Source organism: Rhinopithecus bieti, unplaced genomic scaffold (assembly GCF_001698545.2).
Source record: "Rhinopithecus bieti isolate Rb0 unplaced genomic scaffold, ASM169854v2 scaffold_19966, whole genome shotgun sequence".
Lineage (NCBI taxonomy): Eukaryota > Metazoa > Chordata > Mammalia > Primates > Cercopithecidae > Rhinopithecus > Rhinopithecus bieti.
In genome coordinates, this window is record NW_016809923.1 from 1,523,853 (window position 1) to 1,544,061 (window position 20,209).

At 35.6% G+C, this 20,209-nt stretch overlaps 1 protein-coding gene across 2 annotated transcripts in view; it reads left to right on the forward strand.

Annotated features, from left to right (window-relative positions):
- Positions 1–15,800: 15,800 nt before the first annotated feature.
- Positions 15,801–20,209, forward strand: part of KCNH7 (potassium voltage-gated channel subfamily H member 7) — a 485,293-nt gene continuing 480,884 nt past the window's right edge. For both annotated transcript variants that reach the window (XM_017890966.1, XM_017890967.1), the window contains exons 1-2: positions 15,801–16,104; positions 17,784–18,014. In XM_017890966.1, the coding sequence (XP_017746455.1) occupies positions 16,029–16,104; positions 17,784–18,014 (307 nt within the window). In that variant the 5' untranslated portion in view covers positions 15,801–16,028. The remainder of the gene's footprint in view (positions 16,105–17,783; positions 18,015–20,209) is intronic.

Genomic DNA, 20,209 nt, shown 5'->3' on the forward strand with positions numbered 1-20,209 from the left:
GCTCACCATTTAGCCAATGAAAAATACATACTGTTTTAGGTTTATGAAACATGCAAATTTGTATATATAAGACGATATTTTATGAGTTGCAAAGCTTCAATATATCTCCTGTTTTAAATTTCATTTCTATACCCAGATAAATGTAACCACCACAATTCTGACATAAAATAGTTCCACCATCCCCCAATATTTCCTGTCTTTTCTGTATTTAATTTACTTCTTCATTCTCTAGCTGTTAACAACCACCAACGTACTTTCTATTAGTATACTTTTGCCTTTTTAAGAGGAATATTATTTAAATGGAATCACACAGTTTGTACTTTCTTGTGACTAACCTACTTAGCATTAACGCCTTAGAGTTTCACACATATTGTCAAGTGTATCAGTATAGTTTTTCCATTTTATTCAATTGTGTGAATAAACCACAATTCTTTTATTCATTTGCTAGTTATTGGACATTTGGATAATTTCCAATTTGGGATTATCATGAACAAAGTTTCCATAAAGGTTAACATACAAGTCTTTCTATAGACATATGCTGGATCACATGACAAACTATATACTTCACCTTATAAATCCTTGTAAGAAACTTCGTAAATGTTGTAAGAAACTTCTTTCAATAGTGGCTGTACCATTTTTATTGCTACCAGCAATTTATGAAAAGTTCAGCTGTTCCACATCGTCATCAACACTTGGTATTGTCAAACATATTTTTAATTAGTCATTCTATTGTTGGTAAAGTGGTACTGCTTTGTGGTTTTGGTTCATGTTTTCCTAGTGAGAAAAAATGTTGACCATATTTTCAAGTACTTATTACCTTTCTTATATCTTTTTAATTATTTTTTGGATTTATTAAGGTATACTTGATGAATAGGAATTGTATAGATTTAAAGTCTACAGTTTGATGTTTTGACACATGTTTACATTGTCATGTGATTAGCACAAGCAAGGCAATCGATATATCCATCACCTCACATAGTTATTTCTTTCTTTCTATCTTCCCTCTTTCCTTCCATCCTTCTTTCCTGAGAACTCTTAAGAGTTATCCTCTTAGCAAATCTTCTTTAATATAGTGTCTATTCCAATATATCACTCATTGTAATTAATTTTTGTTGTCTTATTATTGACTTTGAAGCAGGCTTACTTTTCTGAATACAGGTTCTTTATTGGGAAGATGCTTTGTAAATAGTTTCCCACAATCTTTGCCTTGCCGTTGTATTTTCTTAACAGAATAAAAGATTTAATTATATTGAATTCCCAATCATCATTTTTTTTTCTTTTATAATATGGGATTTTTTTGTGTAGTCTTTTGATTCGATTATGCTTTCTTCTAGAAATTTTATATTTTTAGTTCTGATATTTAGGGGTATCATGTATTTTGAGATAAATTTGTATATGGTGGTAACGTAAGGGTTGAGGTATCTCATTTTATTTCATATGGCTTCCAATTGTTCTAGCATCAGTTATTACCAAAGAGTATTACTTCTCCATTGAATTACCTAGGCTCATTCATTGAAAATCATTATTTGTTACTCATATATGTCTGAGTCTACTTTTGAACTCTTCCTTTGCTTCTATCATCTGTGTTTATATTATTACACATGCCACATGGTCTTGATTAATGTAGTATGCTGAGTATTGAAATCAGATAATATAAGTCCTCTCACTTCTCTTTTAACATTCATTATTAAGTGTACATTAATTGTTTGGACCATTTAATTTTATATACATTTTGTATAAATTTTATATAAATTTGTAATTGGCCTGTTAATTTCTTTAATAAATCTGTTTGGATTTTCATGATAATTATATTGAATCCATAGACCAATCATAGGGATAACTGAAATTTTAACAATATTGTCTTGAGATCTATGAACATTATATATCTTTCTGTTTGTTTATGTCTCTAATTTCCCTCAGCAATGTTTAGTAACATTTGGTGTATAAGCTTTATTATTTTTTAAATGCATCCCTCTGGATTTCTACAATTTTAAACTACTTTAAACGGTGTTGTATTTAAATTTGTATTTCTAAATATTAATTGCTAGCATATAAAAATACAACTGATTTTTAAAATTCTCCTTGTATAAGGTTGAAAAATCTAATTATTAGTCATAATGCTATTTTGTGTGAATTCATTAGAAATTCCTGTATAAACAATCATTTAGTCTGTTAATAACGAGTTTTACTTCTTAATATTCAATGTGTATATTTTATTTATTTTTCCTACCTTATTACAATGGTAACAACCTCCAATAGAATATGGAATAAAAGTTGTCTGTGGATATTTTTGTTTTGTTCCTGAGCTTAGAGAGGAAAAATTTAGTTTTTTAGTGGTTAAGTATGATTTTGAAAGCAGCTTTTCATAGGTGCCCTGTGTCACATTGAGGAAAATTCCCTGGCACTCCTAGCTTAACAGAGCATTTTTAAAATGATAAATTTGTATTCAATATTACTTGTATTCAACATTACTATTAGTTTGGCATGTATTAAGAAGATCATATGTGTGTGTATATATATTTATAAATTTATGTGTGAATATATATATGTGTGTGTGGTGTGTATGTATATATATACATCTTTTTCTGTCAATATGGTGAACTACATTGATTTTTAAATGTTAAACCATCTTTACATTCTTCAAACTCCATTCAGTTTTCTAAATTTTAGGGGGAGGAGGGATGTATCTATGTTTATAAAAATATTACTGTAAGATTTATTTTCTTGTAATTTATTCATCTGGTTTTAGTGTCTGATTACTATTCTTGTGGTTGTGTATGTTCCATCTTAGAATTAGTTTGCTTAGAATTAGTATTATTCTTTAAATTTCTGGAATAAAGACATCTGCAACTAGAATTTATTTTTAGGAATGTTTAATGACAAGTTATATTTCTTCAACAATTAGAGGGCTACTCAGGCTACCTACTTCTTTAGAAAATTGTTTTAATTTATTTCAAGGACATGTGTACTTTATCTAATTTGACAAATTTGTTGGCATAAGTTTTTCATAAATTTTAAGATTATTTTTCAGATGACTGTAGGATCTGAACCATTGATGCCTGTTTTACTGCTGGTGTAGTTAATTTGTGTTTATCCTCTTTTTCTCCCTAATCTATCTGGCTAGAGGTTTATTAATCATATTGATTCTTTTAATGAGCCACTTATTGTTTTCACTGACTTTCTCTATAGCTTTTGTTTGATATTTCTGTTCTTATCTTTATTATTTGATATATTCTTCTTTGTGCACAATTTTGGGGATTTTGTTTTGCTGTTCTTTTTTTTTAAGTTCCCTAAATGAGAAGCTTAGATTATTGATTTGACAGATTTGGGTTTTTTTTTAAGCATTGAATGCCATAAATGTCCTGTTTAGTCCTGTTATATTTTCATCTCAGCAACTCTCATATGTCACATTTTCTTTTCAAAAGTTTAAATTATCTTCTAATTTTACTTGTTATTTCTACCAGAGATACAGAAATACAGAGAGAGAGAGAGAGAGAGAGATTTATATATCAATATATATATAAATCTATTGCAAGAAAAAGGAATTGGCTTACATGATTGTGATGGCTGGCTTAGCAACTCCTACTTCTGTAGGGCAGGCAGTCAAGAAGATTGGTTGGAACTCTTAAGCACAAGCTGAAGCTGTAGTCCACAAAATGATTTTTTTTTCAGAGAAGCCTAATTCTGCTTTGAGAGATTTTCAACTGACTGAATCAGGTCCATCTTTGTTATACAGAATAATTTTCCTTACTTAAACTGACTATAGACTTTAATTACAGCTGCCAAATATCTTCACAGCAATACCTTGATTAGTGTTTGATTGAATAACTTGGAACTATAGCCTAGCCAAGTTAATACACAAACAGGCTGCGTTAGTCCATTTATGCTGCTATAACAAAATACCACAGACAATAATTTATAAAGAGTATAGATTTATTGCTCACAATCATGAGGCTGGGAACTCCAAGATGAAGGTGCCAGCGTGTTCGATGTCTGGTGATGGCCTCATCTCTGTTTTCAAGATGCTGCCTTGAATGCTGTGTTCTGACATGGTGGAAGGAAAGCAAGCACAAAAGGGACTGCCTAGTTACCCTCCACCCTTTTATAAGGTTCTAATCAAATCCCTAATGGCAGGGCCCTCATGGCTTAATCACCTCCTCAAGGCCTCACCTCACATTGAGAATTAAATTCCAACATGAATTTTGGAAGGGACACAAACATTCAAACCACTGGTCATCACATTGACTCAGTGGTAAAATAGAAGTATATTTTAAAATTTCTCAATATTTGGAGATTTATATGTATCTTTCTTTTTACTTTCTAATTTAATTCCATTTAGTAGGAGAGCATAATTTCTATGTTTTTTTATATTTATAGAGCTTATCTTACTGATTTTTTATCTTAGTAATTTTTCCATAACTACTTAAAACAAATGTGATTTCTGTAATCCTTTGGTGGAGTGTTCTATAAATGTAAAACAGCTTTAATTTTTTGTTAAATTTTCTATATCCTTACTGAAATCTGGTCTACATGTTTGATATGACTTGACTGTATCCCCACCCAAATCTCATCTTGAATTGTAATCCCCATAATCCCCACATGTCTAGAGAGACCTGGTAGGAGGTGATTGGATCATGGGGATTGTTATTCCTATGCTGCCTTCATGATAGTGAGTTGTCACAAGATCTGGTGGTTTTGTAAGGGGCTCTTCCCCCGTCACTCCTCATTATTTTCTCCCCTACCACCTTGCGAAGGTCCTTGCTGCCTCTTCACCTTCTACCACATGGAACTAGGAAGGCCTCAGGAAACTTACACCTTTTTTCTTAATAAGTTACTCAGTCTCAGGTAGTATCTTTATAGCAGTGTGAGAACATTCTAATACAGTAAATTGGTACCAGGAGTGGGGCACTGCAATAAAGATACTTGAAAATGTGGAAGCAATGTTGGAACTGGGTGTCAGGCAGAGGTTGGAACAGTTTGGAGGGCTCAGAAGAACACATGAAGATGTGGGAAAGCGTGGAGTGGTATAAACAACAAAGTCCAGGCTGAGGTCTCTCAGATGGAAATGAGGAACTTATTGGGAACTGGAGCAAAGGTCACTCTTGCTATGCTTTAGGAAAGAGACTGGTGGCATTCTGCCCCTGCCCTAGAGATCTGTGGAACTTTGAACTTGAGAGAGATGATTTAGGATATCTGGCAGAAGAAATTTCTAAGCATCAAAGCATTCAGGAGGTGACAGATCATAAAAATTGAAAAATTTGCAGCCTGACAATGTGATAGAAAGTAAAACCCATTTTCTGGAGAGAAATTCAAGCCTGCTGCAGAAATTTGCATAAGTAACAAAGAGCCGAATGTTAATAGCCAAGAAAATGGGAAAAATGTCTCCAGAGCATGTCAGAGACCTTCATGGAAGCCCCTCCCATTACAGGTCTGGAGGCCTAGGAGAAAAAATTGGTTTCCTGGGCCTGGCACAGGGCCCCAGCTGCTGTGTGTAGCCTAGGGACTTGGTGCCCTGAGTCCCAGAAGCTGGGGCAAAAAGACCTAGATATAGCTTGGGTTATTGCTTCAAAGGATGCAGGATCCAAGCCTTAGTGCCTAACATGTGGTGCTGGGACTGTGGGTGCACAGAATTCAAGAACTGAGGTTTGGAAACCACCTAGATTTCAGAGGATGTATGGAAATGCCTGGATGTCCAGGCAGAAATATGCTGCAGTGGTGGAACCCTCATGGAGAACATCTGCTTGGACGGTGTGGATGGAAAATGAGGGGTTGGAGCACCCCACATAGAGTCCCCACTGGGGCACTGCATAGTGGAGCTGTGAGAAGAGGGCCACCATCCTCCAGATCTCAGAATGGTAGATCCACCAACAGCTTGTACACTGTGCCTGGAAAAGTTGCAGACACTCAATGCTAGCCTGTGAAAGCAGCCAGGAGGAGAGTTGTACCCTGCAAAGCTATAGGGGCAGAGCTGCCCAAGGCTGTGGGAGCCCACCTCTTGCATCAGGATGAGCTGGATGTGAGACATGGAGTCAAAGGAGATTATTTCAGAGCTTGGAGATTTAATGACTGCCTCTCTGGATTTTGGACTTGCACAGGGCCTGTAGCCCCTTTGTTTTCGTCAATTCCTCCCATTTGGAATGGGAGGTTTTATTCAATGTCTGCACCTCCATTGTATCTTGGAAGTAACTAAGTTGCTTTTGATTTTATAGGCTCATAGGCACAAGGGACTTCCCTCATCTCAGATGAGAATTTGGACTTGGACTTTTGATTGAATAATGGAATGAGTTAAGACTTTGGGGGGAGTGTTGGGAAGGCATGAATGGTTTTGAAAATTTGCCTTTTCTCAGATGAGACTTTGAAATTGAACTTTTGAGTTAATGCTGGAATGAGTTAAGACTTTGGGGGATTGTTGGGAAGGCATGATTGATTTTGAAATGTGAGGATATCAGATTTGTGAGGGACCGGGGTGGAATGGTATGGATTGGCTGTGTCCGCACCCAAATCTCATCCCGAATCGTAACCTCCATAATCCCAACATGTCTAGGGAGAGACCTGATAGGAGGTGATTGGATCACAGGGGCAGTTCACTCATGCTGTTCTCTTGATGGTGAGATCTCATCAGATCTGAAGAGATCTGATGGTTTTATAAGGGGCTTTCATGAGGACCACTTATCTCATGAGATCTGATGGTTTTTTAAGGGGCTCTTCCTCTTTTGTTCCTCATTCTTCTCTCTCCTGCCACCATATGAAGAAGGTCCTTCCTTCCCCTTCACCTTCTGCCATGACTGTATTTGGAGGCCTTCCCAGCCATGTGGAACTGTGAGTCAGTTAAACCTCTTTCCTTTAAAAATTACCCACTCAGGTAGTATTTATAGAGTCATGTAAGAACAGACTAATACAATGTTCTTTTATCGACAAACAAGTGTTAAAAATTCTAACTAAATGTTAGATTTGTTTATTTATCTTTTTCCTTCTTTCAAATTTTGTTTAAAATTTGTTTAAGGACCCGTTTTAAGGAGACCTAATTTACATATCACAAAAGTTATCTTTTTAAATTGTAAAACACAATGAGTTTTATTAGTAGTTATGCATCGCTTAACAATACAAATGTATTGTGAAAAATACATTGTTAGGTGATTTCATAATTGTGTGAACATCATAGGATATACTTACACAAACCCAGGTGGTATAGCCTATGACAACATAGGCTGTATGGTATAGACTATTGCTCTTAGGCTACAAATCTATACAGCATTTTACTTTTTTAAATACTGTAGGAAATTGTGGCACAATGGTACGTATTAATATTTGGGAATCTGAGCATGAGAAGGTACAGTAAAAATATAATATTATACTCTTTTGTGAACACAGGGATATATGTAATCCTTCACTGACCAAAATGTAGTTATGAGGCACATGACTCTATATATTCACAGATTTGAGCAATATCACCACAATCTAATATTAGAACATTTCCATCACCACAAAAATAAGCCTTATACTCATTAGAGGTTACTCCCCATTCCTCTCTCTACTAGCCCCTGGCAACCACTAATCTATTTTATGTCTATAGGGATTTGCCTGTTTTGGGCCAATCACAAAAATTGAATCATAGAATGTGTAGTGTTATGTGTCTAGTTTCTTTCACATACTATAATGGTTTCAGTGTTCATTCATGTTGTAGTATGTATTAGTATTTTTTCTATGTCCTAGTAATGTCCATTGTATGAATATATAACATCTATTAGTTATTGATTCATGTGTGTTAAAATTCCATTGGAAGAGAATACACATTTACGACTGTCATATCCTCATGAAAGAGTAATATCTCTATCATTACAGAATGTCCCTCATTGTCCCTGATAATTGTTCTAGTTCTTCAATCTACTTTGTCTAATATTAATATAGCAACTCCAGTTTTTTTTAAAAAAAATAAGAGTTTGCATGTTAAACTTTTTCTCATAATTTGACTTTAAACTTAATTTCATCTTTTATTTAAAGTTGATTTCTTATAGACAACTGATAGAGGGTCTTGGTTTTAGGGTGACCAACTGCCTTTTAAATGGAACGTTTAGATTAGTTACCTTTAATATAATTATTATTTCTCAATATAATTATGGTTGAGTTAAATCTACTATATAGGGTTTTTTTTTGTCCTGTCTGTTCTTGATTTCTTTTCTCTTCTATTGCATTTGTTTGGATTTTTTATAATCCCTTTTTAACTCTACTATTAGTCCATTAGTGATATATCTTTATTGATCTGTATCATGGTTTCCTTAGTTTATAAAATACATTTTAGAGTATTACACTATAAGTTCAAATAATATACTGCTTCACATCTATTATAAGAAACTTGCAAGTGTATACTTTTAGTTCCCCCTCAATATTATGATGCACCTCACAATTCACTACTGTTAGTTTTATCTTAAATATTCATTTGAATGTTTTGCGAAAAAAAATGTATTTTGCCCACAGGTCTTCATTGCTTTGGGTTAATCCAATTTTCTTTTGGTTTGATTTTCCTTCTTTTCTAAATTAACACAAATTTTATTATAGGTCTGTGATTAGTGAATTCTCTTGGGTTTGTTTGTCTGAAAAATTATTTATTTCACCTTAATTTGTGAATGATAAATTTTACTGCGTAGTAAATTCTAGATTGACAGCTGATAAGTGTTTCTTTTGTTTTGTTTTTGTTTTATTATTCCATGCATGTTGCTGAATTACATTATTACTATAATAGATTCTGATAAAATTATCCATTATATGGACTATGTCTCTTTTTTTAACTTGTTGTTTTAAGACTTTTATGTCTATTAAAAGTCATCATTCATTTGATTATGATATGTCTTGTTGTGACTTCATTTTTCTTCTGTTTGGGATTTGTTGAACTTTGTAGATCTCTGAATTCAAATTTTCTATTATAGTTTGAAAATATTTAGAATTACTTTTGAAACAATTTCCCTTTCTGACTCATTTTTTCCCCTGGGGCCCCAATTATATGTCTGTTTGACCACTTGATATTGTCCCGCAGGTGACAAATGCTGTTCTTTCTTTGACCAGTTCTTTTCTCTCTGTGTTTTGTTTTGAATATTTTCTATTGCTATGTCCTCAGTTTCACTGAATTTTGTTTTAGTGTCTAGTTACTCTTACTCTCATCCAATGTATTTTTTTCTTGGATTCTATATTTATGGTACCTACATGTTTGATTTGAATCTTTTTATATCTTTCATTTTTTTCATTATCACATATATGTTTTCCTCTACTTCTTTGTACATATGTAGTATACTTACAATAACTTTGTAATATCCTTGTCTACTAGTTCAAAAACATCTGTGTCCTTTCTGGTCTGTTTCTGTTGATTGATTTTTCTCCTGGTTATGGATTAGGCTTTGCTACTTTATTGCATGCCTGATGATGTTTAGTTCGTTGCTGGACTTTGTTAATTATATGTCATGTGATGCTTGATTTTGTTATATTATTTTAAATATTGTTGATCTTTTCTCTAGGACAAAATTAGCATACCAGTATAATTCTTTTTAGACTTCCTTTTGAGTTTGACAGAGAAGCTTTACTTATCATTTCACCCCCTCCATTAATGCAATATGTTTATGAAGACCCTATGTATACTTAGGACATAGGTTATTCACTTTAGATGGCAAGAATAGCAACTAATTCCAGACATGTGTGAGCTTTGCTAATTGTTCTGACAATATTTTCCTTAGTTTCTTCCATGCACTATGCTCTAGAAGAGCTTTTTAGCCAGTAATATGTGTAAATCATAGGCTATATCTTGGTTTTGCTCTTCTTTCAGGAAATATTCTCATGTACTTCTTGTTATTCAATGTCTAAGCACCTCAATTTCTCTATTTTGTCCAATTATACAATTGTTAAATGTGAGGCATTAAACCCTGACTCCATTACTTTATCGTGAGCAGATAGATGTAGAACCACAAAATATGACTTCCAAATTATTTAAGTTTGGAAAAAAGCTAATTCTCTGTGTACAGATTTATCTGAATACTAAATATAGACTTTCTGTAATCAAATTAAACCTATCCATAGATAGAGGCAATTTAACCATCACATTTTAAATAAAAGCAACTGTGCATTTTGTCCAGAAAAGAAACAATGCAATTTGGTGTAACTTGAAATCTCTTTATCTATATTACCTGTATCTATATCTATCTGTTCATCTATATATACATATGCATATTTCCACAAGGTGCAAAGACCAATCAATTGATTTAATGAATACCACAAATTCATTAATTTGCATAATTACAAAAGTAGATATGCCAGCCAAAACAATACAACAATTTTAAGGTCTACTGATATAAATGTGTCTCATATACCCTCTTAGCCTTCGATAAAGCTATATGTAACAAAGCTCATTTTTGACCCATGTGCTAAATTACTTACTAAATTTAGTAAATAAATCATCTTATAAAACAGCCTTACTCATGCACTCTGTGAAATCTTCACCTAGAATACCTATATAATTTTTCATTTTAACAAGCATACGTTTATAGGTGTATATATGTATTTTTTCATAAAATATAATAGTTTTTTAGGTTCCTAGCTATCTTATGTGTCAGTTATTGATGAATGTATGATATTAACAACACACATATGGACAAATTATTTTCTGCAGGAATATTCATTTTTAGGAAAGGGACAGCCAATAACTTATACCTTACAGGGAAGAATTTATTCTTCTACTAAGATTTACATATTATCAGCAAGATTAGCCAAATCTTATACATTTGGATAAAAATTTACATGCAGAATATGTTGTCTCAAAGTATCCAAGGTAAAGTGACTAGTTGGATTAGAACTAACATATAAAGTATAGCATAAGAAAGGTATCTTAAATTTTCTGAAGTAAAATTCAACTTTCTAACTATGCTTATGTTAATATATTAGGAACAGTCATTGGTATTAGTTCATGTTGCCTGGATGAACATGATTCACCGACTATTCTATACCTTATTCTCGTGCCCCCTCCCCCACAAAACACTAGGACACCCTTAATCTAAATTAGTTAAATACTCTATGTTAATGTAAATGTTATTAATTTACTGATTTTCAAAATGTAGAACATTTATATTGTAGGATATATGATACTTAAATATTCACTGTATACAAGATTTTGTCCTAATCACTGTATATCTATTTTCCTACTTCTCACAAAATTGAATGTTGGAAATTGTTATACTGATTTTAGAAATAAAGCTATGAGCAAAATAGCTGAATTATCTTCATTATTTTCTCCTAAAAATGGCAATGTTAAGTTAACACCAGGTTTCTTTCTTGCACTTGCCCCTATTCTATGCTGCTCAGCAATATTGTTGTTTTAATAAATGGCCTCAAAATTTCTGCCTCTTCTGAGATACTAAAGCTACATTATGATAATACAAGCTGAGATTTTCCTGACTTGTAACTGTAAAGTCAGATGTTTCTTCAGTTAAATGTGACCCAGTTAGTAGAATGATACCCAGGATCCCCATACAAGGCTACATTAAAACAGCCATTAAAATGCTGCATTAGGCCTGGCATAATGGTTCATGCCTATAATCCTAGCATTTTGAGAGGCCAAGAGGGACAGATCACTTGAAGCCAGGAGTTTGAGACCAGCCTATGGAACAAGGCAGAAGCCCATCTCTAAATTTTTTTTTTTTTTTAATTAGCCAGGCACAGTGGCCTGTACCTATAGTCTCAGCTAATCAGGAGGCTGAGGTGGGAGGATCACTTGGTCAGCAAGGGGTGTGAGGCTGTAGTGAGCTATAGCATGCCACTGCACTACAGCTTGGATGACAGAACCGGAATCCATCTATAGAAAAAGATTAAATAGTCTGAGCACAGTGGCTGCCTGTAATCCCAGCACTTTGGGAGGCCAAGGCGGGTGGATCACAAGGTCAGGAGATTGAGACCATCCTGGCGAACACAGTGAAAACCCATCTCTACTGAAAATACAAAAAATTAGCTGGGCATGGTGTTGGGTGCCTATTTTCCCAGCTACTCCGAAGGCTGAGGCAGGAGAATGGTGTGAACCCGGGAGGCGGAGATTGCAGTGAGCCGAGATCATGCCACTGCACTCCAGCCTGGGTGACAGAGCAAGACACCATCCTAAAGAAAAAAAAAAAATTAAATAAATAAGAAAAATAAAAATGTGCACTGTGGTCATCAGATCATTAAACTAGTTTTGCTAAATTGAGAAAACTTTACATTAATTTCATTGATTTATATTCCACAGTATCTCAAAAATGTGAATCAAATCACATTATTTAATTTGATATTAAAAAGTTTCTATTCTATACCAATACATGAATGCCACTTAAATATCCCATAGTGATGGGTGCAATAATATATGCTGCTTGAATGATTTCTAATGTAGGATTCTTAAGCAGAATTTCATTAATTCTGTGAGCTTCTCTGGAAAATGTTGTGTGTGCAAAATTTATTGAATTGTTATTATATGGTAGGCATTTAAAATATTTTTACATATGTAAATACTAAATGACTTAATTTTAAAGTAATATGGATAATTAGGTAATTTTAAGAATATACATTCTATCCTGCATCCTTGCCTTAAGTAGATTGTATTGAGTGTTAAGCTGTATACATGGTAGGATTTCAACCGTTGAATTTGTGTGCTTGGTTCAATATTTGGACTTCCAAAGGGTCCAAAAATACTAAAAACTTGTGAAACTGGGTCTTCACACAAAATGTAAAGTTAGCTTTTATAGGGAGTGGAGTGGGGGAGGATAATTTTCCAGCCAACAAGCAGCCATGATTACCATCCACTGGTTTTATTCTATTGGCTGAATATAGATTAATGTACTTTCTCCACTGTTCCAATGTATAATGTATGAACACGATTACTGGGGTAATTTAGAAACAGGATGCCTTTAATCTTCTGCTCAGTCAATCAATTACAATACATAGGTTATAAAATGTTCTGTGATTTTACACTGAATCCTTAATAGAACTAATTTTGGAGTTAAATGAGATTAGGAAAAGTGTAAAGCCCACAGAGCTCACACATATGTAACAAAGACAATGGAATTTTAGCCATCACATATTTAATTAACCAACCCAAACAAACAGAGACCACTCTGAAAGTTGCAGAGAAAGAGAGAATACTTCAGGGATCAGAAAGCCACTTTTTCTCTTGAAGAAGGAAAGTGGAATTCAAGGGATTCCAGAATCAATATCCTATGAAAGTTAGTTTCAGACTTATAATTAGAGACTTTATGCACAGTTACCTTCTGCATGTCAATATATCTTGTCATGTGACAGATAAACTTTGCGTTTCCAGATGTATTTGGAAATACCTATTACTTTAAAACAGTATTCATTCACTAAATTTATGTGTAATTTAAAAAATGTTTAGCTATATGACCTTTATATAACTTATTGTTATATTATTATGCCGTGAAATCTTAATTAAAATACAACTTTATACGGGAAACTTTAATTACAATCTACACAATATGCAGTTTACTCATTTTTTTCTGAAGTCCTTGATGCATTTTGGGAGGAAGGTGAACTTGGGTTTAGTTAAGACGCTAAGTAGAGAAGAAATGTGTTTTAGAAATGGGTGTAAAAAGCACTCTGTATGTCTTTGGGCATTTGGTGAAGAAGAGTGGTGCATGTGGATACGTTAGGGCCACTTGCCTGAGTTTGTAGTTCTATTGTCTGTGGCTGGTTGTAGGCAGAGAACAGTTGCCAAAGGCTGAGTCGGATTCAGAACCATGGATAGCTCTACGCGTTCAGCACCTGGGAGGGAAACTCGAGTCGTCTCCCAAGCACTGCTGCAGCTAGCGAACAGTGTGACGGAATGATCGACTTATATATATTTTTAAGGAGAAAATAAAACCACACACTAGTGATGTATGGCTTTTTATATTCCCGCAGAGGCAACCATAAAGACTTAGGAAAGCTCAAGCTACTAGAAGAGCCTAGAGGTTGTCATAGGTTGCTTATTTTTAAAGTAAACCTTATTAGCCATAAAATTCAACATTCCTAGAAACGTCTTCCGTTTGATTCATTTTAATTACTCTGATATTAAAGAGGAGGAATTACTTCGGTTCTTGTTTTTGTTTAGATTTTGGGGTTGTTGTTTTGGAACATAAAATAAAAGTTGTTATGCTTACTTCCTGGTTATTGCAACCCACCTGATTCACCTTCCTAAACTAACCCTGCTTCACGGCCCTTCTCAGTTCCACTCCCATTATTTCACTTCAGATTTGAAGCTGTAACTGAGAAAATAAGAACCCAGCTGACTCAAGGCATAGCAGGCTAATGAGCTGCAAGAACCCCCCAAATTATATCATGCAACTTCATGGGTTGACAGGAATCTCTCGACCCTTATCTCCAGCAGGAAATGAGATATTTGTCTGTGTTCTGCTTGAGTAGATAGAAGTCGTAGCAAATTCCATTTAGAGAAAGGGGCGTGGAGAGGGGCTATCAGGTTAAAGGGGTGGGGAGAGATAACAAAATAAAGGGAAAACAATAAAGAAAAACTAGAAAAACAACTTCAGAAACACGCTTTCCTGGCATAGCTTGTCACATTTGTTTTCCTAAGTCTCCAGGAGGACTATTTGAACAGAAGTGTCTGTATACCCTGAGATTCCCTCGCTGTCAGCCTTTGAGAAGCGAGAAGGAAGAGGACTCTATTCTGCCCCTTGAACCCTTTTCTATCCTATATGAGATGGCTCCTTAGAGATGGTGGAGGAGAGCAGAATGTAGCTAGTGTGTTCCGGAGATGAGTGGCATCGGAGGTCACAGCCAAGGGTGGTAACTCTTAGCCCCACCCACCTTTTGTTCCTTCCCCTTGGCGCTCAGCCTCACCTATTTCAAACTCTTTCCTTGTTTTGTACTAGTCGCTCGCAATCTTTGGCCTTCTCGTCTTTGGCCGTCTCATCTTTCTCGCAGCCTACGGCACCTGGAGACCAAATCAACCCCCAATCTTGCAACCCTCCAGGGACTCAGGCAGAAACTGGGCATGCTCAGCGGCACGGGCAGCTTTCAGTCTTTCCGAGGCGCGGCTCAGCGCTGGGCAGGGACCCGCGTGTCAATTCAGTTCGGGCTTCGGCACCCACCTCCGCTGAACCCAGGGATCCAAGCTGCACCCTGAGGCTAATTCTGCACCCTTAGGTGGTTCATTCTCAATCTTCAACCTGCTGAGCGCCAACAGAGCTTACAAATACTCCTCATTAAGAAATTGTTTTCCCACCTGTGTTTTCCTTGCAGCTAAGGGTGCTTTAGCTACTGCGGCGTGAGGAGCTCAGGGACGGAGCCCTGTGGCTGGTGGCCGCAGAGATCACCTTCCCAGAGTAGCTGTTTGTCACTGAGTTTTGGAGATTTCTTGGCTGGCTTCCGCTAAAGCACGCTTGAGTAATCCGAGCTGTGGCGGCGCCCAAGCTACCAGGATAAAGGGAGCGTGTGTGTGTGTGTGTGTGTGTGTGTGTGTGTGTGTGTGTTAGGGGGAGAGGGCGGGGATAGAAACGTCAACCCCCCCGACCCCCAGCCTCCTTTTCTCTCTCTCCTTCCTGCAAAAGCGGCACAAGTCTTCCAACCCCCCTCAGCCATTCCTCACTGCTCTGGGCAACCGCCAGGTTAAGCCCATTTGCACTGGGAAATTGGCGCTGTTTGGGAGAAGAGAAACAGATCGATTGCCCTTGTGACTCCCCGCTCCCTTCCCACCCCACCCCCACCGCTCCCCCCTCCTTCCCTCCCCCGCCACCTCCCCTCCACCCCGCCTCCTTCCCGTTCCCCACCCCCAAACCCTCTCACCCGCGGCAGTCCGGTGCGAGGCCCCTCCGGAAGGTGAGGGGAATGGATTGGACTCCGGTGGGGAAAGCGGGTGTCTAGAAGTGGTGCTAATGGGAAGAGAATTCTGGTTTCAAAAGAGGATGCTCTGCCACAAAGAGCGGCTCGCGCGCTGGCCTGGGCTCTAGCCGAGGAGAGATCCCGGGAGAACTCCAGAGCTCCGGGGGAGCGCTCCTCGGAAGACTGGGGCCAACATGCCTGTGCGCAGGGGCCATGTGGCACCACAAAATACATTTCTGGGGACCATCATTCGGAAATTTGAAGGGCAAAGTAAGTTCATTTGTTCTCTTCTCTCGCCCTCGCTTTCTGCCTTGATAGTGCACTTGGCGTCCACCGCTTCCAAGCTGGGGAGACCGGCAACTCCAGGCTCCGTCAAGTTAAGAGGCTATGAAACCGAGCCAGGAGGTTCGAGTGGCAGCGGGAGTGTTATTCTTCTGAAATTAATTTTGATTTACATTTTAGATTACGGTCTCCATTATAGAAGGCAATTTGATCCTCCTCTACCACTGCTCCATTATCTGCCTTGCTACTTAATGTCCTACTATTCTACTATCTTAAAGGGAACGTGCTAGGATAACATGGGTTTATATTTTGAGGTTGTTTTACTGTAGACTTTTTGAAAGTCGGAAGCAGAGCAGACCACACTATTCGAACAAGAGAATGTAAATGGTAGTAGCGATGTAAATGGCTATGCAAACTATATTTTACCTTGGTTAAACTGCAAGGCAGTGGTATGACACGGATACTTGCTTGCTATTAGTTTATAGAAGCTAAATGTTGTATTGAATCAATGCAAATATATCCTAAGCAGGATAATTTGGAAAAGCAGTATCTTTTATCTCTGCTGGTTTCCGATGCAAATGGCTCATTATTCAAAATAATATTTCTATTCTTTTATTATCCCCTTAACATTTCCATCTAGAAATTTAAAAATTGAAGTGTAATAAGTAAATCCCACAAAGACTGAATGCACAGAAATTTAATGTTCTCATGTGGACTAAATATAGGGAATACATTTTTGCTATATAAGTATATTAATTTAAAATCCTATATTTGTTAACTTATCTTCAACCTTTTCTTAAAACTATATTAATACATTTGTATGCCATATATTTTGCGGTTATTTCAACACTGCATTTAGTGACGTGAGGATCTGGTACCTTGCGTACAAAATAAACTTGTATATCCTGCTTCACAACGTATTTGGAAATAGTAAATACAATCTGTGATATAAATTAATAAGCTCTTTGTATTAAAAATTCCTGCTACTACACAAAACATCAAGGATCTCCCAAAGTAAAAGTAAAAGTGTTATCATGATATTCACTGAGTGTGTGTAAATATTTTCTTTTGGAAAATATATATTATGAAAAGTTGAACCTTTGCCTTATTGAATTGCTATTAAATATGAAGTAGTTTCATTACTAAAGCTAGTTGCCTTTGTTTTTAACATGATGTGTGTAACATGCCTAAGAGAGATAGAGAGAAGCCAAAGAATAATAACTACTTTGAGAAAGTTGTATTCAAAGGGCCAAGGTTGAAATGAGAAATCTTACAACTACAAAATGTTTCACTGTTTGACTTTGAAAATATTTACATTACAATCAAATGACATTCTGAAAATATCAATGGGCAGCTGCTTGTCTGAGGGCCCACTAGGATCCTCAACAGTTGCAGGGCTTGAGAGCTAGACTATTTGGGAAATTCTATTCTTGCAATTTGAAGAGTGGTTTCTTAATACTTTCTGTTAAAATTACTTAGGATCGTTAATCTCACATTTAAAGTTTGTGGGGTTTCTTGTGTTTTCTTTTTTCATAAAGTATAGGGAAATTAATAATTTGGGGAAGCACCTGCATTTCAGAGCTCTTATTATGCAACAAATTGCTTCAGTGTTATGGAGAATATTGTGGAAGCTTTTTCAAAGATGCCATGCTATCTTCTTATTACAGATAAAAAATTTATCATTGCAAATGCCAGAGTGCAGAACTGTGCCATCATTTATTGCAACGATGGGTTCTGTGAGATGACTGGCTTCTCCAGGCCAGATGTCATGCAAAAGCCATGCACCTGCGACTTTCTCCATGGACCTGAGACCAAGAGGCATGATATTGCCCAAATTGCCCAGGCATTGCTGGGGTCAGAAGAGAGGAAAGTGGAGGTCACCTACTATCACAAAAATGGTAAAATTTATCTATTTAATATTCCTTCTATTTGATCCCATTGAAAAGAAATTTTGACTGTTAAAAGTTCATATGCAAAGAAGCCCAAAATATTCAGTTGTAGATATATGCTTTCCTTATAGTATTTTGAGATCCAACATGTATGGGAATTCTGATTAGTGATCTGGGAGAAACAATTTTTTCTTTGAATAAGGTTACTGTGATCTCTTCAAAAGTACAGTAATATAATGTCACTCAGGTTAAAAATGCTACAAAACAGTCTTAGATGCTACTTTCTTTAAGGAATTATAGAAAGATCAACTATTTACTGTTGCGTTGGTATGCATTTGGTAGGTGAGAAATACAGATACAGTGTTATTTGTTTGAACTTTACTCCACAAAGCAAGTTTATGTTGAAAACTATATCTAAAACTAAAACTATTACAGTTATGTCTCTTGGCCCTTTAGCTTTGGTTGATAGGCAACACCTCTTGTTTCTTTTCCTCCTTCTTATACAAGATTAAGGATGATAAATAGGTACTTATACGTTGATCCAGTTAACCTGTGTATATTCAAACAATAAAGGCTGTTTATGTAGTCAAGATTTGTCCTAAACTAAGAAAATGAGGAAAAAATTATGATACTGTGGAGTTATTAGTATTGATTTTTATAACTACAGCAAAACTGGCATCTTAAACTTAAGGTCATACCTCAACTTCAAGGGCAGCACCTCCTTCTGTCAAACTTGCTATGAGAGCAATAAGAGTTAGATACAATAGTTCTCTTAAAAAACTGCACATGTAATAGATAGGCATGCCTTAAATACACAATAGATATGTAAATGAACTCACATATATGAATACCGAGATATGCCCATTTTAAGGTATGTGTGTGTGTGTGTATATATATATAGATATCAGATTCCTGAATATCTATATATCTATATCTATAATGGTATTTGACAATTTGGGGCTTAAAGGTAAAATTATTTTTAAAACTTGAATGTTATAGTTAATTTTGTGGATATTTCATCATCATCTATTTCTTTTTATTCCACTAACAGAAATTACTGAGGCAGAGGGGTAGCTGTTCAGATTTTTAGAAAACTCTTCAGATTTTGATAAATATGTAATGTGCCATGGCCTATATCATATAATGACTCATCATTTGGTAAACTAGACAGAAAAAAAGACAGCAAGGAAAAGGTTTCACTCTTACTCGTATTTTCTTATAATTCAATGTACAATGTACAATTCTTAATTATTACATTTTCCTTAACATGAACTTCAGTGGTTACAAAACATTACTAAAAACAGGTTTGTATAACTTTGTAGTAATCTGGAATGAAAGCAATTATATAGTTATCAAACAGATAGAAATTGGTTTTAAAGTTCTTCCCACGTTTCTCATACTTTTCAATGAGTAGTGTTGGCATACTAGAAATAGCCTAATTATTCTGTTGTCTTGAAAACATTTATTGGATTGAGCTCTCACTACCCAAATGTAACTCATGTCTTTCGAGTATCTGATGCCAACAATCTGGACTTTTGGAATAATTTGAATGTCTGACATTTTTTCCTATTGAATATTTATTATGATGCCAACACAGTCTATATTGTGGTAACTTCAGTGAATGTTGGTCCATCTTTGGTCATTATGTTTTGTAGACCATTTCAGGGTTTTTTCCAACTCCTAGAATTTAAGTATGACATTAATCTGGACAGTCCAAATTGCTCAGATACCAGGTATATCTTTCAGAGTGTTTTCAAGTAGAAGTTATCTATTATAGCACAAGTGGCATGATGATGTTTTGAAAGTTGTGAAATGTGGGTGTGTAAAATGATCTCAAAACACTGTAAAACGGCAATTTAATAAGAATCACAAATATGATTAATTCCTATTAAATTATTGAATTTTCTGTGTTGAACATATTAGTACATTGACAAATACAAATCTTTCTATTTGAATGATTTTCTTGGTTATATGCATTAAAACTCCCTTGTTTTCAGAAAAGGACTTTTGATTTGGAGGATTGTTTAGGTATAAAAAAATTAACCTTTGGTAAAACGTTTGATTCTGTTGACTTCCTTTTCAGGTGTAACTCAGTCTTAAAGGATTTGAATATCTTTAGCATTAACTATAAAATCTACCTATTTTGCTTTGATTGATATGGAAAACACGAGATAATGGACCAAGCATTTTCTTTTTATTTAATA